A 24,576-nucleotide genomic window follows, 5' to 3' on the forward strand; every position below is an offset into this window, starting at 1 on the left:
AAGTGTTAAGTCATTTCATCAGCTTCAGTAATAATTTACTTTCCACTTACCTACCTGAAGTGATTATACACGAGCATTTCAAATACATCAATAAATAAATTGTAAATAAGGAAACTATTGAAACAATTTCAGAACTAACCCTTTCCTTCATATTTTTAAAACACTAGTTCCATTTCTCACAGTACCCCTGTGATGAGGAAAGGAATCTCAAAGCAGTGGAGTTGACGTGCAAAGGCAGCAAGACGACTGGAGGGCCTCCTGCAGATTTGAGGTGGTGTTGTGCTTCTCGGCATTTGCTTCATATTTAATTGGAAATGCCAAGTGGGCTCTTTGTTGTTTTTAATAGTTATTATTCTTATTATTTAGTATGAACTTATAATACTAGTGTATATTCACAATTTTTAAACATTTCAACAAAGCAAAATTATAGTCAAAGTTTTATTATCTTGTGTAGTTAATTCCTTCCTTAGGATTCCCTGGACATTTCAGGCTGTGGCTTGTAACCCAAAGGAAATGTAGGTGCACAATCCCAGTGAATCACAGCCATTGGGACCGTCACTTCTGATAATTTAGTCAGAGCAAAATGTTTGGCCTCTCAGGTGGAAAATTGATTCTAGTTTACAGTGGCTATGGGCATGAGTCCTAAGAGAATGAATTCACTTCACGAAGAGGGCCAACCCCCTGCAAAAGCATTTTATTCTGGAAATAAAATGTTTAATCCTTTAAATTTGATGAATATGCAGTGAAGAAAAGAGATCAGGTTTCCAAACAGAGCTAAACCACATGTAAAAAAACAAGGAGAATGTGCCAAACTGTCTTATGATGAAGTATTTATAGTAAAGCTATTAATGGAATGGTCACTGCAGGGGAGTGGAGATCCTAAATATAAACGAAAATTCTGATGTGCTAATCTGTAGCCGTGAAAACTTCAGTGCCGTGCTAAAGGATATAACAAAAGGTAAAAAGTCTTCGGTATATGATCAAACCTATTGTATGTTAAAACTGAAATGTTCTTTGAAAACCATTGAGATATTGCCTAATAAAATATCTTGGCTTTTACTACCACTATTCCTGTTATATGTTATATTATGAGAGTACATTTATTCCTATAACATATTTATTTTTAGTATTTACTAGCTAAATAAAATGTTATTTTCAGCATAGTACTCACTGTGTGTAGGAAAGATGTTCTTTTGAGTGAGTGCTACAATCACTGAGAAAAACTCATAAGCCGAGTTTAAAATAGATCAATATGAACATTTTCATAGTTACAATGGCACTGACCTAAGTTTTGTGTGACAGGTTGTGTTTCCTGAATAAGCTTTAAGTAAATGGCTACTCATGGAAACTTTGATTTATGTTGAATCTGTGGCAGTTCAGAAAACTGTTTTGCATTTGAAAAATTTTTAATGAATGTTTTGTTTTCTAAATGTTTGCATTTTTTCATTTATCAATCCTTTTAATTTTTTAGTTTTCCGATCTTCATTTATAATTTTAAGCAGTTGATAATCTGTTTTCACAACTGGGAAAATATTTTTAATTCATTTTGACTTCAGAGTAAATCTGTCTGCGTTTCACATGGATAATTACACCAGTGATGAAGATGTAGACAATGACTTTGACACCCAGCTCATCATTCAACAGAGTTTACAGGATATTCACAAGCCAGGAACTATACAGCAGGCACCTGATGATGAGAGGTAATGACATCTCACTGGCAAAGTAGTATAAGTATTCAACGGCTGAGACTTGTCCTAAGCACAACTCTAGTGTTATGACAAAAAAACAGAAGAGAGGGTCAGAATCCAAGGAGCTGTCACTTAAATATCTATGAGACTTGATGCCTGCCCAGACAGGAGAAATTTCAAAATAATTCAGAATTTAAGTAGGCATTAAAGAAGATAGTTGGAGGTTAGTAGCAAATACTGGTGAGGAGATGCAGACTGGAAATCAGAAAGAAGAAATACATGAGGATATGAAGGGCTAGAGAACTCTAATGCATCTTGTCTTTGGGGAGATAATGGAAATGCATAAATCCAACCCAGACGTAAAGTTATCTTAAACCTTAGTGGGGTGGTTGGGGTGGGGTAATGTCTTTAATCTAGTCAAGTCAAAAAGAGTAATTATTGTAAACTTAAACCCAGAAGATACTAACCCCTTCCGAAGGGTGTGGATTCGGAGTTCTAGTATGACAACACTAGGAGAGGCCTCCACGGATCCCTAGAGAATCACCCAGGATTTGGGCTATCTACAGCCAAGCACATCGAGTCAAATGCTGTCTGTGATCAGCGACTTCAGGTCCTTGAGTAGTTGCTGTTGTTTTTCAGGGGTAATAAAACCGTTTGCTTTTGATGGTGACCTCTGGAGGTAAAATGGGATAAATGTGTTTTAACCCCAAGAGATTTTATAATTAAATGTAGAGATGTTGAAGTATATCAAATATACAGTATTTTTTTTAAAGTAACAAACTCATGGAGTGATCACTGTGTGCAACACTATTTGAGCATTTCATAAATATTAACTCACTTAAATTCTAATTCTCATTACTTCTGTATGTGTTAGGAACTATTATCATCCCCATTTGGGGGGTGGTGTTCATCCTTGGTTAAATACTATTATTGCCTTTATCTTTTCTTACTGTTTTATATCAAATGCCTTCATTTTTCCTCGGTTTTGGAATTACATACATTTTCTTTTTCTATGCAGCTTTTTGAGCACTGACTATAAGAAGATAGTTGAAATAATAGAGACAGTTAAGTACTCTTTCCTATTCTCTCCCCTTCAACTTGTGCTAAGATGTGATGGTGACAACTGGCAGCATTTCCCCTTTAAGTTCAGGAAGCCTAGAAGCAGACTCTCCCAAATGCAGAGCACTGTGGGGTCCACAGCTGATTGTCAAGAGTCTGATGTGGCCTTTCCTGGGAGAAACTACTTCAGCACAACTTAGCAAAAGCTCCTGGGCTCCTCGGTGGACAGAGCTGTTTTCCTGTATGTAACAGGATAATGGGTATTCACAGGCCTAGGTGGTATGAAATCCTAAATGAAGGGCCTTACTGCTTGTTTGTCCCATGCCATTGAAAAGAGTTCTGCTGTCTTATGCACCGACATTAATGGTGGAATTCAGAAGCAGCATGGGCTGCCTCATATATGTGCCAAACGTGAATATGTTCTCATTTAACTTGTCAATAGGTAAGGAAGATGCACTGTCACGCTTGACCAAGTACCGTTCTGCTTTTGATGAAGCAGACGAGATAGGCTGGCTTCCCCTGCATAAGGCTGCAGTGCAATTAAATAAGAACATTTTGGAAATAACCCTGAATGGTAAACTCCCTTTGCAACTCTTCTTGATGGTTCTGAGACAGACATTTAAAAGTTATTTCTGTATCTTAATCTGTGTGGTCTAATGGGTTTATTTCAGCTTCAAAACCCAGTGTGTGGGAGCAAACCACCCACAATGGTGAAACACCACTTTTTTTGGCTGTCAGCAAATGCCTCTTAGAAAATGTCGCTTTTCTTCTTCTCAATGGTTGCAGTCCAAATGTCAAGAATTTCGAAGGCAATTCTCCTCTTCTCACAGGTAAATTAACACTTTGGCTCTGGAGAACAATGTGTCGCTCTGAGTCTCCTCCAGGCCCACAGGTTTCAAAGGCAGCTTTTGTGCATGGTTGCAGCATGGTCACTCTGGTCCCAAATGATCACACATGGGTACTTGACCCCCAAGAAGCTGTATATAGGCTGGCCTGTGAGGTGGCCTGAGGCAAAGTCTCTGCCCAGTTGGGAGCTGATCATTCTACATGGTACGTCAGTTGAACCAGTTAACTCTGGTATAAGAAATACAGGACGGAAGCAGAGTAGGTCAGGTAAAGATGGCAGATTCAATACAAATGACTAATTTTGATCCCTCCCTAGTCTTCCGGATAATTACAGTTCGTTAAGTGTTTTAAGGGGGTAAGGTACAAAAGAAAGGGAAGAACAAGAGAGGAGGCAACAGGCAACATGATTTTTTAAAACTGGAAGAGTAGATGAATGAGTAGTAAGTGACAAGAAAGTCAAATCTTAAATTGGAGTGGGGACAGTCAAAAACCAGTACAGTTACATCAAAAGGCCTGGAAATTGTTGGCTGTGGTTACCTCATGGAGCATAGATGATGGACAGGCAGCTAAAATAGGAGGATTGGTTAAAAACTATTGTGAAACAAGTAGTCAGATACCTAGATCACTTCTCCCAATCTACCCCACTGGCACAGACTCCTCCCCAACCCTCGCAGAAGTCTAGAGGTTTACTCTCTGAATAGTGTAAGCAGAGGCTCTCTGAACTGGGCATTGTTAGGCTAAGGCAGGAGTACTGGACTGAAAACACTGGAGGAATTAAGCAAACAGGCTAAGATCTCCCAGCTCTCCTCCTCCACCAGATTTCTAGAAAGCTGGCCCCTAGAACTTCGCCCTCCAAGAGGACGCTTCTCTGGAGAATTTGATTAGCTCATGAAGAAAGACCTAAAGTGGAATTAGGGGTTCCCCAACAAATGGCCCAGGCATATCAACCTACAGTTAAGACCACAGTCAATGTTTAGAATTTCCAGTCAGCTTTTAGTCTCCAGCTCTTAATCATGAGCAAGATATTCAAGGACTATCTGAGGAAAGTCTTCAACAGAAAGAGATGTGATAAGAGATAAGAGATAAGAGGAAACAGATTATTTAGGGAAAAGAAAATGTAGGGGGAAATTATCATTAATTTTCTCAGAGAAATTAATGAAAATATAACAGGATACTACCAAAAATTTTGAAAACTGGAACAACAACAACAACAAAAAACTCTTGAAAACTAAAAATACAATGTCAGGAAAAAAAACCCTCAAATGCTGGGAGATAAAGTTGGGAAAGCTTTCAGAAGAACAAGATAAAAAGTGAAAAGTAAGAAAGAAGAAGAAATAAGAGAACTCGGATGACAAATGAAGAGGAGCAACACGTGAATAACAGGAACGGTAGAAAGAGGACAGATAAGTCGGAGGCAGTACACCATCAGTGAAGCCAGTCAAGAGAAGTATTTCCTAAAGCAAAGGATATGTGTCTCCAGAATGAAAGAGCACGGTAAATGCCAGCTCAACGAATTAAAAAAGACCCAACACCCTTGGCACTTTATATTACTAGTCTTAGAGCAATTATAGCAGTTTCTATGGCTGTGCCATAGAATGGCACGTTATAAATGGTTATGAGCAGAATTCATACCGATTCAGTGTCCGGCCCCTAGCAAGATTCCTGAAACACAGTTGGTGCCAATAATTAGCGAATGGTTAGGGGGATGGATAAATTAAGATGCTTTAGAATCTTGAAGGACTAAAGATTACCATCCAAATGCGAATTAACAGAATAAGTGCAGAAAAGCCAGTGAGAGAATTTTGGTTAACAAAATATGAGGTTAAAAGTAATTTCCTAATCATTACAGTTTTTGTTTTTCTTCATTTAAAGCAGCTTTAAGCATCTCCAGGACTGTACTGGGTACTTAAATTTCCATTTTCTTGAGAACATAAAGATGATAAGTGAAAATTTCATGTTTATGTTTTTCAGCCACTTAAGCAGCCAGTAGACAATGAATAATTTGGTCATGGCTTCCAGGAAAGCAAATAGCCTACTGATGTAAAACACTATTAATATTATTTGATATATGCCTCATTTTACAATCCGCTTCCTAGACACAAATTGCTGGCATGTGGCGGGTAGGTTGGAAGAGCTCTTTAAGAAGGGAAACTAGCTGCTCTGATACTCTAGCCTTATTTTTCTATTGAACATAATGTCCACCTCGCCTCTAATTTCCCAGCCGTTCTACATGACTCCTACAACACGGCCGCCTTGCTGATCAGCCATGGAGCAGACGTCAATCTGCGGTGTGCCAACGAGAGGACGGCCCTCCATGAAGCAGCCAAACTGGGCAGACGGGACATAGTGCAGCTACTGCTGGCTTCTGGGGCACACCCTGACCCACGGAGCTCCTACGGATTCACTCCTCTTGCTCTTGCTGCCCAAAGCGGACACACTGAAATCATGGAACTATTACTGAAGAAAGGCAAGATTTTCTGTACAGTCAGCACACTACTAAGGGGTAACACGACCCAAGCATTCTCCTCTTTATGGAGAACTTCAAAGTAATAGAAGTTAACATTTTATTTAAGTCTCATTTAATGTTAAAATTTATGTTTATATTAGCTACTGAAAAGCCTAAAATTGGATTGGTATTTCTCATTTGGTGTGAAGTAATTTCCCTAAAATTACTAGGATGCAGGTTACTCTTTTACTTATTGTTCCCTGACCATGCTAAGAGGATGGTTGCTTTTGGTTTAACTTTTTTTGTGTTGTTGCCCTAGATTCATATGATGAAAGACCCCACAACATCCCCTATATGTTGTTTCTGCTTAAGCTAAGTTAGGAGGCAATCCAGTCTGCTTTCAGATGAATTAAGTTGTTAGGAAATTCTTCCTGATTTCTTCCCCTTGAGTCCAGTTCTCCCCTCCCTCTAGTAATAACCAAAACTCTGAGAGAAGGGGATGGTTTTTTCACCAGAAGAGCTTTATTAGGTAGCACGGGGACACAGTTCAACAGGATTGTTAGCACTATCTAACATAAGTGTGTGACGAGATAGGTGAGCTTTTTCACGCTGGTCTGGAAATAAAACCACCTTCTATAAAATTCTTCCTTGTGGAAGTTTTAAGTTCTAAACAGATAACTTATAAAATTACTCTGAAAGCCAACCTACTTATAACTTAAGAGACTGCTTACATCATTTTTTCTCTCCACCTAGATTATAAGCTACTTGAGAGCAGGAAGTACATATTTCTTTGATTCCTAGTGCTTTGCTAAATAGCTGCACAATACTTGCTTTTTATGGTAGTGGTGATATATTTTTAAGAATGCTTAAGCGTTACAGTGGAAAAGATTCTTTGCATAACGTGACTCTTTCTCCTCCTAGGAGCTAATGCTCTTGGTCAGGCCTCTGATTCTTCTTCCATCTTACTTGAAGCTGCTAGTGGAGGAAATCCAGACTCTGTGACTCTCTTGCTAGAGTATGGAGCTGATGCCAACATCCCTAAGAATTCAGGCCACCTGCCCATTCACGTGGCAGCTGACAGAGGCCACTTACTGTAAGCTCAACTACATTATTGCAAATAATAGAAATAGTAACAACTATAAGGGGGTTTGGAGCAGTTTCTGGGAACTTTATATTCTTCATTTCTGATCCTACAACTCCAATACCCCTTTTAACGATGAGAAACTCTTGACCAACTAGAAAATGATAAAGTCAGGCTTCCTCTGTAGCTACTGAAGAGACAAAACTATTTTATTATCGGGTCCTTTGGCAATATGGGGATCCTCAGGTCTCACTGACTGGGATAACTCTGAGTTTTATATCTAGACCTTAGATCCATTTAACTTTATTTGGTATCTGAGCTTTTGCTTGCAGGAATTATGATGTTCTTTTGGTTGGGAGGAGGTATCTAGATACCACCTGATACTAATACCATCCAGTGCTAGCATAAAACAGTCATAAACTGATTAATGCTGCATCCTAACAAAAACTATTTCTTAATGCACTTTGAAATTCTTTCTCAGAGCCCTAAAGATTTTGGTTCCAGTTACGGATTTTGCTGCCATTAAGCGGAGTGGCATCAGTCCAGTTCACTGTGCAGCAGCAGGAGCACACCCCAAATGCCTGGAACTCCTCATCCAGGCTGGGTTTGATGTAAATTTCATGCTAGATCAGAGAATTCGCAAACACTATGATGACCACAGGAAGTCAGCTTTGTATTTTGCTGTATCAAATGGTGACATCTCTTCAGTTAAGCTGCTTCTGAGTGCCGGAGCTCTGCCTAATCAAGACCCCGTTAACTGCCTCCAGATAGCCCTAAGGATGGGCAACTATGAGTTGATAAGTCTGCTGCTACGTCACGGGGCCAACGTCAATTATTTCTGCAGAGTCAACCCCTTACATTTCCCATCAGCACTGCAATACACACTGAAAGATGAAGTCATGCTCAGGATGCTGTTGAATTATGGGTATGACACAGAGCGATGCTTTGATTGTTCTCATGGAGACAAAGCTCATCCTTTACGTACTTTTGAAGGCTGGACATCTACAGTTATCAAAGATACTATGGTAAGTGCACAGTATTAGCTGTGTCACTCTACATAGTTATTATCAGTGGCCCTGAACTAGGGCAATAGATAAAACTCCATCCTCTCCAGAAGCTCATGGTTGGAAACATTTTAATATGATAAATATTTGATAAAATAAATATGGTAGTTGAAAGATGTAAAAGATACAGAAACAGTTCAGAGGAAAAAGTGATTTAACTCTTGCCTATAGGGAGTTTCACAAATGAACAAGGTTTTGAAGAATGAATGCAGTCTTATATACGTTATGCCTTTTTCTTTGAATAAGTGAGTTATTTAGCCAAAATGCTTCTGGGTTCCTGACATCTGTACCCCTAGGGTTTTGGCTGTCTGTATTAGCATTAACATTTGATTGATGGTTTTCTTTGGTCACCTTTTTTTTTTTTTAACATTTTTTATTGATTTATAATCATTTTACAATGTTGTGTCAAATTCCAGTGTTCAGCACATTTTTTCAGTCATTCATGGATATATACACAGTCACATTTTTTTCTGTGAGTTATAACATTTTGTGTATATTTCCCTGTGCTATACATCTTTGGTCACCTTTTGATGAAAAAATAATCACGATATAGTTGACCACTCCCTCCTTGAGGCGTTTTTCTCTTGGCTTTCATCATAATCCCTATCCACCATCCCAGGTACTCCTGCCCCCTAACTGATCAATCACTTCTATTTTCTCCAACTTGAGCTCTTCCCTTACTTTTCAAATAGCTGCCACCTTTCGTCTCCTTTCAAGTGTTACCTCCTCAGAGAGGCCCTTCCATTATCTAAGGTAGTTCCATTCCCTAATCATTCTCTTATAATGCTGTTCACTTCTTTTATAGTACTTGTCAGTTTCTGAAATTGTTAATATTTTGCTGATTATGTGTCTCCCCCACGAATACCTGAATGTAAGCTGTTGTTCACCACTTTCCTCAGCTTACACATCTGTGCTTAGCACACAGTAGATGCACTATAAATACTTGAATTCATATTACTGAAATCTGAATATAGAAATTAAATGACGGAGAAAGTACTTCAAACCAATTCTGAAAAGTGAAAGGCAAATATTATTTTAACAGTGCATATTACTTTTAGGTTGATTCATGTAGGACTTGACATTTTGGCATATTATCATCTTGTATTATTTCTTGACTTTTCATATACTGTTACTTTCCTCCTTACATGGGCACCTTGTCTAAGGACATGGAAATTACTTAAAGCCAGAAACTATCATATCCTGGGGGGAGCAGGTTATGAATGATAGAAAACCCAAAATAAGAGTGGCTTTAATAAAATGGCTTATTCCCCTCTTCTGTAAATAAAGGCCAGAGGAAACAGCCTTCTAATTGGACAGTTCCATGATTCACAGGAGAAACTCACACCCACATTCCAGCCAGCAGGAAGGCAGGCAGGAGGAAGCAGCACACACCGTGCACTTCTTTAAGGGCATTCTGGGAGTTGCTCACACTTCCATCTCATTGGCTAGAACTTACTCAAGTGGTCACACCTAGGTGCAAGTGAAGCTGGAAAGGTAATCTTTATTCCAGACAGCCATGTGGGCAATCAAAGGGGATAACAGGTATTATGTAACAATCTTTTTCACACCCTCATTATAGCTTACAAAGTTTGGAAGACATAGTAGTGAGTATTTTCCCAAATGTTAGAGCTAAGAAATGTTTTCTTGTTCAACATCTTAAGTTTATAACTGAGGAACTTGAGACCTTGGTTCCTAACTCTGAGCTTAGTGCTCTTTTGATTACTATATTAAACCAGAGATACTTAGTTTTCCATTTAATTTCACAATTCTGATCTTCTTCCTCAGTTCTGTGAAGTAATAACTCTGTCGTGGCTGCAGCATCTCTCTGGAAAGGTTGTTCGAGTGATGCTTGATTACGTTGATCAAGTTCGGATCTGTTCAAAGTTGAAAGCTGTGCTCCAAAAACAGGGACTCTGGTCAGAAATCCATTTTATCTTGAGTGAGTATCTTCTTTTCTTGAAGATTCTTACCAAAAAATACAAATTGAACTCTTGTAGACTTCTCTTCTCTTTGGTTAAAAGCTTGACCTAAAGAAACCAAGAAAAATACTATTCCTATCTAAAAAATGTTACTGTGTATAACTACACTTAATTTCTACTTACTTATTACCATTTCCCAATAGATAAAATCTATTAGGTAATTATTTATTATATAGGTAATACTTTTTTCCTACTATGGAACACCGTAGACGTAGGAATTAAAAACTATGAGATGGCAATAAAAACAGGGATGAGAAAAAGCTAAAATCTCAAGGCGGTAGAGGGTATTAAATGAATCCGTTCTAGCACGTAGGTCAAATTAAACATTTCTTTCATCTAATTTCCCCACAGGTGGTGATCTTTCGTTTTTAGCCTGACCTTGAGGGGCAGGACAGGGGTTAATATACATGTAGATTTAAGAACCCTAGTTTTCACAGGCCAGACCCACAACTGATGCTTGTCTTTGGACTCTAACTTGACATGGCTCTGAAACCGTATCTACAAGATACGCAATAAGAAGTGAAAAGCTATTTCCCAATGAACTTTTCCATTTAGTAACAGCAAATAAAAATCTTGGTAGCTTAGGTATAAAATACATTTGCTAATATCACTAAGAAATGAAGCACTTCTTTCTTCTTTTGGATAATGTGACTATTTTTCATTTTAGCAAACCCTCGATCCCTGAAACATCTGTGCCGCCTAAAGATCCGGAAGTGCATGGGACGTTTACACTTGCGCTGCCCTGTCTTCATGTCATTTCTTCCACTGCCCAATCGTCTGAAAGCATATGTCCTTTACAAAGAATATGATCTTTATGAACAAGGAATTTTCACGGAACCTCGTAATCAAACTATTCAGGATGAAAAGGTATAATTCTGCAGCTTTATTTCTTAAAATTTGACTTGTTACATGATTCATATTTCTCACTTTATCTAGCAACTAAGATCTCAATGCAGTCTATGTTCTTTAAAAAGTCACTCTGAACATAGTCTCTCAATAGATGCTAGCATTCTGAAAGGCAGCTTTATGAAAATAAAACCCAAACAGTAAAAATTTCAATTAACTGAAATATATCAGTTCTGTTATTGATCTTAATTAAATGTATGAATTCAACATTTCTACATGCTCAAAATTATATGCCACTCTGATAAATTCAAGATAATTCTTAACAGTAATTATTTTTATAGAGAAGTATATATATAAAATGTCTTAGTGATTGCACTGAATAAAATACTGACCCCAGTACATGATCCTAGAAATCAGCTGCTGTGCAAAAGTCCCAAGGCTAGCTTAGTGTCTGTTTACTTGTAGAGTCCAGTACTAAGGTGAAGTAATTCAGTTAATTGAAATAGACCTTCAATTGTAATCTCATCATTAATGGGATATATGTGTTCCTTCTTTCCACAAAACTCTGGCTAAGGTTTACCATTTATTAATGTGATCACTGGAATAAAAACTAGAAGTGTTTTCAAATGGAAGATGGCTTATAATTTATTTACTGAACCTCACCCAGTACTGGACACACAGGAGGGGCTCGCTGATAGAGGCAGTTACAGGATGTTAGTTTAAATTTTCATTTCTGTGTAGTCTATGCTGCACTTAAGTACAGGTTTCTATATGGGAAAGTGAGGGAAGAAATTGAGGAGACATTCATTCAGCCACACCTGTGCCACTATATGACACATCAACAGAGAAACGAGAGGTGGGATGACCACAGGCCCAGTCAGTTACAGTCTTGATGTCTGTATTTTCAATCTTAGCATACTTTTTTTTTTTAGCATAATATAGTCCTTCTTAAGGAAACAGAAGTTATGTGATTTCTTTCTGATGTAGGGATTAATGGCTACATAGACTTTCAGTAAGCACAGACTTAAAATTACTCTTAATAGTTTTCACATAAAAAACATGCAAAACTAGCTGGCATGAACAGTTTTTATTTTTTTTAAATCAAATTGTGGTGTCTGTTTATAAGTGAGTGGTGGATTATATGTACGTCAATATACAAATATAGGATGTACATGCACTTAGATAAATTACAGAATGCTGAAGTTAATTTTATCCGCTCCCTGGACCATCTACAATTGTATACATTTTATAAAATTCAAAACAAATTAAAACAAACTGCCAGTAGAAGATAAGAACCTGGTAAGTGTTGTAGGAAATAATAAAGAGCACATGGAATGAATATGCATTATTATTAAAACTATAGGCTCAGGTGTACACAACAGCCTGGCCCTTTAAATCACAGAAATTACTTTGAATAGGACCAAACATAGCAAGTATACACTGTCTGTTAACATGTCTAGGGTAACTGAAAAGTCTCTAGGGTAATTACTGAAAAATCTCTTAATTTTTCTGGGGAAAAAAGTCACTAGTGATGAATTAGTATTACTTCTCAGTAACTGACTTTTCATTTTAGCTATTATGAAATTGCAGTGGGGTTAGATGTGTAATAACTGTCATAACAAACTAAGAAAGTCCAATTGTTTTATAAGCATCATTTGAAATTACTTGGAGAAATAATTCACAGTATATATCAAATATTTCATACAAAAAAGATTATACAAAAATCATGGACTTTTTATTATACATTAAAAATCTCCTAACAGCATATTTCCTGAAGCCTTGTCAGGAATACCAATTTTGACAAAATGAAAAAATAAGTTCTCCACTCCACATGTATACCACCATTACATAAAATTGAGTTCTTCAAATCCAATTTTAAAGGGAAATGTAGCATAATTTTTAATTGTATATGCATGATTAATACAGTATCAGTGAAATAAGAATTAACCAATTCACTTACATTACAAAATCACCAAATATACAAAGCGGTTCTGCACATTAGCTATTAACTTAATCCCCAGTTCTCTTATTAACCTAAGTAAATTACATATGAGTACAGCCACGAGAGATTAGTTAAAAAGTATAATATAGTTCCAGTTTCAAATTTTTATGTATTACTAACTAATGTGGAAGAAAAAAATCTCATGAACGAAGAGTAAGCCAAACTCGCTAAAAATAAAAGCAAAGGATTGCTTGCTACAATCAGTCTGTTTGAATATTTAAAGTAGTTTGAGTGCTAGGACATTGTTATCAAAACCAATGTTAATAGTTTCACTTTATTAATTTGGTGGCAGGTTTTGCAAAACACAGGCTCTTAGGGTCAGTCAGTATGTATAATAAGATTGAAATCATAAATACTTGCAGTTCCTATATATAACTCAAAATTAACTCAGATGCCTTTACCGCATAAGATTATATGTTATGTAGGATGTTATGCACACCCTACTATCCTTTTTCCAAGCATAAAAGTACCATAAATTTAGTACCCCTAGATTGTGGAGTCTGACAATTCTTCTGAAACTAAACACAAAGTAATCACTGTAGACATGGCAAAAACTCGACTGGCTTTGGAGGACTGTGTTCAAGGGAACAGTTTCAGTCCCTTGTTAGCAAGTTTTCTAAATTTTACAAGGGGGAAGGAATAGTTTCCCATCTACTGACTTCATTACCATGGTTACAAAAGTACTGCTGACACAGGCAGCAAGAGTGCCCAGCAGAATTAGGCAGACTTCATTTCTTTCTTTTTAAAGAATCAGTTTTGTTAATTTCTAAAAACCATTAAGTGTAGGTTTGAATCTGAGAAAGATATTCCAAAATTGAATTCAGTTACTACTAAAGCGTCCAAAAGCTAGACGGGATTTCAAAGGGTAACAAATACCAGCTTTAACGTTATGCAGAAATCCATGGGCGGCTTTCTTTAAACAAAAAGGAGTTTATTAAAGTTGATACCTAAGTATCTGCAGGAATGGAGTAAATAGTTCATACAGTTCTACAGTAATGGAGCAGAAGTTGAATCTAAAATTGTTAAACCCGCACATGACTTCTATTTGGCATTGGAATGTGCTTTGGTCCTACCCGTGGATATGACTGTGTTATTATGGAAATTCCTATCAAAACATGACTTAAAAGGAACTACAAGTCTGTCCAGCCTCCCTAGGTCTGCCAGTACACTTAACTTTAGTCTACACTTTGACCCCGAGTACTTGCCAAGGGCAGCACTTCACTACTTCACAAAGCACCAACCAGCCCAGTAAAACTGCTCCTAATGCCGACTACCTTCCTTGCACGGTGGCTAAGAAGTTTCACCTGAACTAAGTAAGGTGACAGCTTAATAGTATGAACAAAAGACTTACGACACAGAAAGCTTACTAATTCTCAAAAACACCTTAAAAGTAGGACCTGCCATGACCAATTAAATGCTGACCAGAGAAAAAATTTCAATTTCTACAAAAGGGAATGATACACAAACTACTGTGAAAGTATTCCCTTTAGTAAGGACAAAACAAATTTTTTCAAAAAGTATTCCATAAATTTCTACTTTTTTACTCTATGTTTTGGTAACATAAGGCTTCAAAATAATGCTTAAGTAATTATTCCCATTTGGCACATGGCTAAAAAAAAATCATGATCCTAAGTATAATTATCTATCTCATTCCTGCAGAAAACTGTACATATTGTGTCAAACAGCAACACTATACTGTTGGGAACTAAAACAAATGCCATTTCTAATTCAGAACTAATAAGAAAAAAAGGTATATCAAATAACAAAAAACTTTTCCCTTGTAAAGTTAGTCTTAGTGGCTAATCTCTTAAATTTTAATGCATATGTAAAATATTTTATTCAATACATTTAACTTGTCCATATATATTTTTACATGTGAAACACAGGAACATAATTTCTATCAGTAATGTTAAAAATCCAAGTAAAGAAAAAAAATCAAGGTTTGACATAGAAGTAAGCAGTAAAGAAATGTCACTTTAACCTTGGCACCAGGCTAAAATCCTCCTGGGTTGACTCTCCTATACCAAGCACTCAATTTCTCTTCAGTCTTTCGTGGAAATAGACCTTTTACTCATTGGAAAAGTATAACTATTTACAATAATTAGTGCAAATTATTCTATTCTCATATATTATTTGCCTTCATGGATATAAAGTGGTGATCAGTATTTTATAAAAACATGGAATTATGAAAATACTGTGGGTATCAGTCTGAAATTTAAAAGATTACATTTTTTAAACTAAACTCTGGGAATATCTACTTTAAGCAGGAAACATAATTGTTACAGAACGTCTTTCGAAATGCTGCTTGATCTTCAATAAAAATTATTTCACGCAATGCAGAAAATACAATGTATTTATCCTGTAACAATATCTTTACATGTTAAGTGCTAGTCTAAAACGTATTTGAACAACAAAAAATCCCTTTTAATAAATTCCAAAATCTTATTTTAACCATTACTGCTCTGCAGCAATAATTCAAGTCCCAACCTGAGAACTAAAAACGTAATAAAATGCCAAGGGCTGTATCCATCTTGAACGGAAGACACTTAAGCTTCTCTCCCACTGGCATCAGGTGTAGTACATCAGAGAAGGGTGAGCAATCAAGGAAGTACCCTGAAATCAACAGTACCACCTGCCACAACTTGAAACCTTAAAAGTCTAAAATCTCTGTTCTAATTATTGTGTAAAAGTTCTATTGCACATTTTATATTGTTAAAATACTTGCAAACTTGTATAATTCTCTGTATAAGGATTTTGAACCTATTCAGTCAAAAAGCTTCCTCAATGCCAGCAAAATGTTCCTAATGAAAGAGAGGGAGCATATCCATGACTATCTGAAGCTGAAGATTAAATGATCTCTTATGGTCCTAGACAATTACAATGCAAGGTAACAAGTTCACAATTTGAAGGAAAAAAAGGCTTGAGCAACTGTAATTCCTAAGGTTTCTTTCAGACATGTGGAATTTGAATTTACTGCATAGTATATTATTTTTAAGGAAAAAAAAAATCAATGCAAACCTAAGTTATCAAGGTCAATCTTAGTTTAAAAAATGAAGTTAAAACTACCAATCAAATATAAACTTTAGTCTCCTCCTTAATATTTCAACATCGCTGTTACCTTGTGCCATTTTCATCACAGAAACTGTCAGTAAATTCCAAAGGGGTAAATATCAACCAAAAAAGCAGGGATAAGTTTATGCTTCTGACTCTCTCTTCTTTCCTTCTTCTCCCAAATCACTCTCTTCTGACTGGCTACTGCTAAGGACAACAAACTGCCCCTCACTACTGGCTTGGTTTGGTCTACTGGAAGCAGCTATCAACCGACTTTGTTCTTCTAAGTCCTAGTGGAAAAAAAAAAAAAAGAAATTTAAAATTAATTGTAATCAAATGGAAAACTATGCAGTTAAAATATATACTTGAGATCCACTTCAGTCCTTCTGTCATAAATATGTATGCATAATCTGACAACTGACTGAAAAGAAAGGCTACACACAACCAATGGAACACCAAAGTGAATTCTGATGACATTCTAGAAATCCTATAAAAGCCATCATTTCCCTCCTCTCCATTTTTATGGCTAATAACTGACATTCAGGCCATCATATCTCACTCAAAACTATAGTAAAAGGCTCATAATAATCACTCCACATTCCCTCTCTCTCCCCTTTCCAGCCCTTTTCTCCATCTTTGTCCAATTTATCTTGTCTTCCTTCAGCCTAACCTATCACGTAAGCCTTGGCTTCAGTGTCATCTTTGTCACTTCCCTCTCCTTTTGTCCCTACATCCAATCCATTGCCAATTCTTACTGGTCTGTTCTCCTTAAGTATCCCCCAGTTATCTCCTCTTTTCCATTGCTACTACCACTGTCACAACCCATAACTGGCTCTTAAAATCTCATGGATCACCTATTTAATGCATTTTCCAGATTTTGCTCTGAAATTTGTCTACCTTAAAATTATCTTGTTGGATGGACAATGATTTAACACTCTTGGTAACATCTTATACACACACACACACACACACATATTATTAAGGCCAGTATGGCTTTCAATAATGGGAGTTAAGCATGTGTGTGTATGTATATATATCTCCTCTTAAGAGACCTGCTTTGACAGACAACCTTCCAAACTTCACTGTAATGTGGAAATATGAAAGTTGTAGTATGTTTGCTAAACAGCAAGTCACACTACATGTCAATATAACTAGTAATGTAAACATCACATCAAAAGACAGACATCACCCTTTTCTGCTATGAATCATCTGTGAAGTGGCTGAGCAAGCAGAATTTTCATTTGAAAATTCCAACCTGAAAATACCAGTGCTGAATTAAGGAAACTTCATAAACATCACATCTAGATAGAGAAGATCTAGACATTAGGACTGCATACCTTTTCAATTTGTTTTTGTTTACTGAGTTCTTTCTGTTGCTTCTCTTTTACTCTCTCTATTTCTTTTTGTTTTTCTGATGCCCTACGATCCTGAAGAACAGATGAATACAACTAATGAATTAAATATGAAATAACTTTAAATTTTAGACTTTTCAATTAATATTACATTTGTAACCTTTTCAAATTATTATCTGCATTTATACGAGAAAGCACACCAAAAATTTATATTCTAACATTAATTTATCCAAGTTCTAAATGCTATATATATATATATCAGCAATAGCATTTATTGCTAATCTTGCATTGCAAAATCATTTTTATTTACTTACTAATATGAAAGATCTTAAATTCCTTAACATTCTTGGATAAATAAGTGTCTTGAATTCTTACCAGTTCCGCATGCAAAGCTATCTGTTTTGCCAGTCCAACAGAATCACAAATCTAAAAGGGGAAAAAGTAGAAAAACTCAGGCAGTTCTTACAACAAAGTAGTAATTTCAAGTATCCAAATGGCTGATGTAACTAGTTTTATAATTCATTATAATACACTGCTTCAAACAAAAGCTGATTTAAGAATGTCCCAGCCCCCAAACCAAGGCTTTGTATATTTTCTTCAGTGTCTATGAGCTCCCACTGCTGGCTCTCACCTCTTTCAAGTACCCACTTCCTATTATCTCAAATTCATTAGTGAGATAGTAGGATTGTGAGGAATGAAGCAAGAAGTGCTTGCTGTTGCTCTAAGCTGAAGACATTTGGAAATGGCTGATTATGGGAAGATTCTGCATTCCCAGGATAAGCTAATGAAGCCAGAAGACTGCACCAGCTATCAATGGCCAGGAAGATACAGGTCTGTAGTCAGAAGGCCCAACCCATCAGCTCAGCTCTCTTCAGAGCAACACGCTTTGGTCAAGAAACTCAGTTGGACTAAGCAAAGTTTGGGAGTTTTCCCCAGAAATCTTAGTAAAAAATTTGCCTATGATACGTATTTCACAACAGAAACACATTTTGAAAAGCCATGTACCTTTTCACCTTCATTGTTTGATTCAAATATATAGCAGACTGATGACAGGTTACTTTCACTTCTCCCCCCTGATGTCCGAAGAACAAATCCAAAAAGCCTCTTATTTTCCTGGTGTGTAGCATACAAAACTACACTGGGTAAGGGAAACTGCCACAGAAAACATCAGAAGCAAGCATCAGAAGTAACTCATGTACTAAGTAATTAAGTACCATAAACAGAACATTAGAGCCAATTGTTTTTCTTAACAGAATGATAATCCAAAAACAATGTCATATTTGGTTTGGATTACCAACTATATTATTAAATGATTAAACAGAAGCACACACTTGTAGCTATTTCAAAACAGATCACTATAAAATCAATCATGCTGGCCTTTTAATTCCTTAATTTAATTGTTAGTATCTTCAGTGCATTATACATGCTCCCTAGCTAAGTTATCACACCAGACTGCACTGTTTCTTTAAGTTACAGGGTAAGTTCAATTATAACATTTTTAGAGAGGTGGCCATAGACTCAATTATAACAGCCTAAAAACCAGACATAATTCATACTACCATATCTGAACATACAGAATCAGGATTATTATTAAGATGTGTACATGTACAAAGAGACTTAAAATTAAACATAGAACTCACCGTGAGCCTTGTAACTTGTGTCTGTGGATCAATTAACCTGTAATAATAATTAAAAATTGGGGAAACATTTTAATTACCTTAAGATTATGTAAAACATTTTTTCCTACAGTTTTCTGAGGGACAGATTATTACTTACTTTAAACAATCACAAGTGACCAATAAATGTGATTCTGTCATACGAAAGATGTTATGGATGGCCCGGGCAGCTAATATTTGGCGCATTGTTTCATAAACAACATCTGGATTGTCATCTGATTTCACTTCCATAGAACCAAGGAATCGGACAATAAATAACTGATGAAGAATAGAATCTAAAACAGAACAAGATGCATTATGTAGTTTTAAATTCCACGTTTCTTTTCCTACAGAATAAAATACACTGCCTTCTTTTAGATTTTCCAATGAAAACTTTAACCTAGTAGAAGTATTTAAAAACAACTCTAACTGCAGTGTTCAAGTTGTAGAAAAATTAAGATCTCAAATTCAAATAGCAAAAGGTTATGCTTCAACAACTGGTGGTTCTGAGTAAAAAGAATTCCTGTTACTATTCTTACAGCTTTTCTGTAAGTTTGAAATTATATCAAAATAAATAGCTACTGGAAAAAGAAAAAAAAAAGTCATGCTCCAGTACCAGAAGAAAACAGCAGCTGTTAGGAAAAGCTCAAAGGATATCTTATACACTGAGAATTTGATTATGAGGTTAAAGTATAACATTCTATAATTTTGTGTGGATAATGAAATCTTAAGTCTGATTAAGTTGTTGCTTTAAGTGTACTATGAGTAAAAAGAGAAAAATGCAGTAAAGATACCATTAAAACAGCGGATAGCAGAATAAATGTAAACAACGAATTCTTCACAGTTTACTGCTCTTGAGAATTTCTAAAATATAAGACTACACTTCTGTTTTACCTTCAGTTTCAGATTTTGTACCTCCTTCAGATTCTCCAAATGGATTTGTACGCCTGAAAAGTATTTTAAAAAATATGAAGCAGTGGTCAGCTACCATGAGCCACATGGAAAGAATCTCAATCACTAAACCCAGAGTTAAAAACTATAAGTCACAAAACCTTGTACATACATTTTTTAAAAGCTCTAAAATACCCCTTCCTGTTAAGGAATACTACCTATGACCAACTTACTTGTGGTAAAGGCCCCTGACCTCACACGAAGTTAATAGGCTGAACTCAAAGTTGCTACATTTTAGAAGATGCAGATGGAGGAGGATATAGCTCAGTGGTAGAGTAAGCGCTTAGCATGATCGAGGTCCTGGGTTCAATCCCCAAAACCGCCATTAAAATAAATAAATAAAGCTAACTACTCCCCCTCCCCCTGCCAAAAATAAATAAATAAATAAATAAAAATAGAAGATGCGGATGGATTGGATGTTTAGCCACACACACACACAAATCAACATCATAATAAACCATGTTGCAAAAATTCTTGAATTTAAATAAACTAGGACAGAATAACGGCTGATTTAGCTTCAATTTTAACTACTTGAGAAAAATACAAAGGGTTTCCTGGGATTGTGAAAAATCTTTCCTTAGGTTCTCTAAGTATGTGTCACAAGTTAACTATGATAATGTGAACATTTCCTAGTTTTAAACCTGAGTTTCTCAAAGCACAAATAACAGAATACAGGAAGAAAGGCCACCCATAGATGGAAGCTCCCTCTCTCCTTAGTGTGCTTGGCTTTTGGCACACCCACAGTGAAGGAAAACAAGTACAATTCAAAGTGGGTTTTGTAGGCAGAGAGCTAAGTGATTCTAAATAACACTGGTTTTAAAATAACATGATCCCTCTAAAACATGCCTGACCTATTGTATCAAATTCTAAGTATATTTCTGTGATCAAATGTAAAGTGCCTTTTCTTGGTCACAGCCATGTGTATCCAAATTACTACCTTATCAATTTATTAGGTGTTCAACCTACTTAATAAATGTTTTGCCTAAAGTTACATTTCCTTCATCCACAAAGAAAAATTTTAATTGCTTTGACAAAGATTTCTCATTATATAAACAAAAGGTGATTAATAATTTATAGTATGATATTTTAGTACCTTCCTGGAAATTTCTTATTCTGACATAGGATAATATTTTCTAATAAACCAATAGCACATGTATTACTCTCAAGAATTTTTAAAATACTGTCATGACCTAAAGATAGGACTATCAACTTTCTTTAGTAAAATACCTTAGAAGTAGATCTAATAAGCAATTCAGAATTAAATATTTTTAAAACCAAATTATCTTAACTGATTTAACTGAGGCAGAAAACAAAGAGAGAACCTACATGGTTCTACTCCAACTATCAAAATTATGTTAGGTAGTTAAAAGAAAGTAAAACATAGCTGATACACAAGATACAGAGAGAAGACTCTCAACTGAAGAAACAGAACCGTAAGCCTTACAGAGCACAGACCAGAATTTCTATGATGCTACCACCCACCTGCCTCCCTGGCCAAAGGCCTTTGCCTGGCCAGACTGATCTTCACACACGGGAGAAATGATGTCAAACTGTATTGGAGTGTCTGGAGCAACCAGAGAATCTAGAGAGAGGGCAGCCAAATTTGTGGACTCAGATCCTAGGGATCCTGAACTGCTGGTTCGAGCTGTTGGCGGCCGAGATGGTCTAAGCAGAAGAAAACAAAAAGGCATTGCATTTAATTTTCTCTTTTGGAAACTGAACACCATCTATGAGAAAAGAAAATACAATTTTATAAGTCAGTAAAGAGAGTAAGTTTCAATATACACAATCCCAAATCATAGCTACTTAATCAAAAGACTTCTTTCTTTCCAATTACTAAACTCAGAAACATAAATCACTTCAACCTAGAGATAAACACTAGGGAAATTTGGCATCTTTATTTAGCACTCTGGCTGGTAAATTTACCACTTTGAAGACACATTTTCTCGAACTATTTCATACTAATGTAAGTAGCACTGCTAAAATCAAAATGTTCACTAACACTTTCAATAGCCCATATAATTCTTTAAATAACCCCCAGTCTGGTAACTCACCCTGCTGGCCGCAGGCTCTCATGCCTCTGCTGGAAAGATGGGGAAGGAGTGACAGCTTCCAAAGCTGACTGATTTACTCGCGCAGCAATTTCCTATTTTTTTTTTCAAAAGGACTAATTAGTAAAGCAAGAAAACCAAAAGTTTAAATATAACTTTCTGAATTATCAGAATGTTCTTGAGTCACACTTAAAATGCAAACAAGTGACTAAAGTAGTTCTACATTGTCCTGTCTTAATATTAAGATACATAATTAACTTCACAATATTATACTTGAAGTTTCCTCTTACTTCCTGTAAATCTAGGAGGAAAATCTGATTTTCTTCTACTAATATACATAATAGGAAATATTTTTTCTTTAAATTTTTCACTGCCAGATTTTTTGGATTACAGGGTGTACTGCTAGCACCTAGTACAGTGCCTAGCATATGGGGACTCTAAATTTTCCAAATAAAGAAATTTAAAAGGGGTAGGCAATAGGCACAAAATATTGAAGTATTATATATGATGCTGATGTTTTCATAATTTTCCAGAATATATTTATGCTCAGAAATATCTATATATTTATTAATTGATAAAGTTATCATGGATATTTTCAGGCCAAATTTGAAAAAAGCTTTCCATAAGCAATATTTTAAAACATTGTTTTATTTAAAACACTAGCTAAATAAAATAGTATTTACATTAGAAAAAATAATCACAAAACATTCTTTGTACTTCTATGTCTTATAGTTAGCAAAAGTATGAGACAATAGCACAAATTAATCAAAATTTCTTCTCTCATTAATATAGATAAAATAGTTCTGGACAATGAGGAAAATACTAAAACTTAGACTTCTGATAATTGGTAGGAAGCATAATAAGCCTGAATTATTCAAATCCAAACACTGTATTCTCCATGTATTCTCTAGGTATTAACAAGTCATCTAACTTGCATTTTACTTTTTGCTGTTTCCAAATGACATAACAGGAAGGAAAAGCTAGACTGGCAGGAGATCAAGTTACTAAAAGCAAAAGACTCCTCCACTGATTTTCTTAGATGAAATTCCTAAGATTATAAAACTAAAAGAAATTACTAATTTTTGGAGGTGATGAGATTTTGTTTCTTTGATTCAAAACGTTTCCCTAGGCATCTAAATCATACATGTCTTGGCTGATACCTCTAAACCGTTATAACAACAGAACTCTTCTTTTCCAAATTATTCTTCTCTTCATCCAGGCTTAAAACCTAGAAGTCATCTTTAATTTGTCTCCATCCTTGCATCAGTCAGTTTCTTCATCCTTTACATCAGTCAGTCAGTTACTAACTCTAGTGCAGTCAATTTCTTTTTACCTGTTTCAATGACTCACTCTTCTCTCTTCCCTCAGGTTACCACCCTTTTCAGACCCTCAGTTCATGCCTGAACTATGATAATGGCCTCCTACATGTACCCAGACACTCCTTTCTAATCAACCTACATCAACAACAGTTAGAAGGATGAGGGCTTCCTAGAGAAAATAGCCCTGCTCTGCCTCAACTGAAATCATCAGCCTGCACCATCAACCCTGAACAGCCCTGGGAGGCAGCCGGGTTCACAACCTAGCTGGACTCATCAAGACTGGCAGAGGTCAAATGGCTCCTTTCTTAAACCAAGTCTTCCCCCAACTATACTGCAGTATGGGCCCACTTGATTCCTTCCAGAGTTCTCTGCACCCCTGGGTTCTGTCTGTATGTTTGGACTGCATCTACAGCTGTGCCTACATGGCTGAGCTCATCTGATCTGATACTCTTGCTACTACTCAAAGCGTAACTGGCAAAACTTGAAGTTCAGGCTGCCACACCCCAGACCTACTGAAACATAATATGCATTTTACCAAGATCTGCAGGTGATCTGTATGTACCTTTCAGTTCTACTATTCTCCAGCAAGAACCTTCAATTCTAATTACACAACTTGTTTCATAAACCCATCATTTCCGCATCTGTGCTTTTGTTTTTATTCTCTTATCTGCAACGTCTTATCTTTTCCTCAAAATATGGACAAATCCTACCCAGCTCAGGTTTCTACCGTCTCCACAGAGTTTTCTCTAAAACTGAAGTCCATACTGATTTTAATGTTCTCGAATCTTTAGCTTTTAGTCACCACCATACACTTTCAATTACATGCTGATTTATATGACATGTTAAAGTTTTAGTTTGTCTTCCCACACACATGGGCTCCAGGAGGGCTGAGGCCATGGCTTATTTTTCTTCTGTATCCCCTTAGTCCATGGTGCTCAACACAGTGCTAAATACAAGGTCAATGCTCAGTAAATATTTGTTGGTTGACTAATTTCAGCACCTTTTGAAATAATTTACTGTTCTAGGAAGACCAGATACTCATTCTATACATGATATATTAAAGCTACCCATTCAAGGGCAAATTAAAAGATTACAGAACTTGAGAAAATACAATAATTAATAAAAGCCATATAAGCCACAGAATTATTCAATTTTGCCAGATCTGGATACCATAAAATAAAAATAT

General features: G+C 36.2%; 2 protein-coding genes across 4 annotated transcripts in view; one reads left to right on the forward strand and one right to left on the reverse strand.

The window, feature by feature from the left end:
- Nucleotides 1–145: 145 nt before the first annotated feature.
- ASB14 (ankyrin repeat and SOCS box containing 14) lies at nucleotides 146–24,554 on the forward strand. Of its 2 annotated transcripts, none has more exons than XM_032458233.1 (11): nucleotides 146–271; nucleotides 1,557–1,700; nucleotides 2,707–2,753; nucleotides 3,190–3,321; nucleotides 3,419–3,577; nucleotides 5,815–6,060; nucleotides 6,961–7,132; nucleotides 7,602–8,145; nucleotides 9,970–10,123; nucleotides 10,831–11,030; nucleotides 23,440–24,554. In XM_032458233.1, the coding sequence occupies exons 2-11, from the start codon at nucleotides 1,579–1,581 to the stop codon at nucleotides 23,473–23,475; spliced, it is 1,812 nt and encodes a 603-aa protein (XP_032314124.1). In that variant the 5' UTR covers nucleotides 146–271; nucleotides 1,557–1,578; the 3' UTR covers nucleotides 23,476–24,554. The 2 variants fall into 2 exon arrangements, with proteins under 2 accessions (XP_032314124.1, XP_032314123.1); XM_032458232.1 differs by lacking the exon at nucleotides 146–271 and adding an exon at nucleotides 278–958.
- The window catches only part of APPL1 (adaptor protein, phosphotyrosine interacting with PH domain and leucine zipper 1), a 34,122-nt gene continuing 21,623 nt past the window's right edge, over nucleotides 12,078–24,576 (reverse strand). The window contains exons 14-22 of one of the 2 annotated variants that reach the window (XM_032458225.1): nucleotides 22,075–22,166; nucleotides 21,503–21,685; nucleotides 19,964–20,016; nucleotides 19,191–19,365; nucleotides 19,055–19,091; nucleotides 18,420–18,566; nucleotides 17,790–17,840; nucleotides 17,400–17,489; nucleotides 12,078–16,352 (exon numbers count right to left, since the gene is read on the reverse strand). In XM_032458225.1, coding sequence (XP_032314116.1) covers nucleotides 16,206–16,352; nucleotides 17,400–17,489; nucleotides 17,790–17,840; nucleotides 18,420–18,566; nucleotides 19,055–19,091; nucleotides 19,191–19,365; nucleotides 19,964–20,016; nucleotides 21,503–21,685; nucleotides 22,075–22,166 — 975 coding nt within the window. In that variant the 3' untranslated portion in view covers nucleotides 12,078–16,205. The remainder of the gene's footprint in view (nucleotides 16,353–17,399; nucleotides 17,490–17,789; nucleotides 17,841–18,419; nucleotides 18,567–19,054; nucleotides 19,092–19,190; nucleotides 19,366–19,963; nucleotides 20,017–21,502; nucleotides 21,686–22,074; nucleotides 22,167–24,576) is intronic. The other variant, XM_032458226.1, reaches the window with a different exon arrangement.

This window comes from Camelus ferus, chromosome 17 (genome assembly GCF_009834535.1).
Source record: "Camelus ferus isolate YT-003-E chromosome 17, BCGSAC_Cfer_1.0, whole genome shotgun sequence".
Classification (NCBI taxonomy): domain Eukaryota; kingdom Metazoa; phylum Chordata; class Mammalia; order Artiodactyla; family Camelidae; genus Camelus; species Camelus ferus.

What these genes read in the sequence shown, in the direction of transcription:
- ASB14 (XM_032458233.1), top strand. Translation starts at nt 1,579, where the DNA reads ATGGATAATTACACCAGTGATGAAGATGTAGACAATGACTTTGACACC. An exon ending in AGAAATCCATTTTATCTTGA is followed by an intron (nt 10,124 to 10,830) that starts GTGAGTATCTTC and finishes TTTTCATTTTAG; the next exon opens with CAAACCCTCGATCCCTGAAA. An exon ending in AAACTATTCAGGATGAAAAG is followed by an intron (nt 11,031 to 23,439) that starts GTATAATTCTGC and finishes CTCTTCCCTCAG; the next exon opens with GTTACCACCCTTTTCAGACC.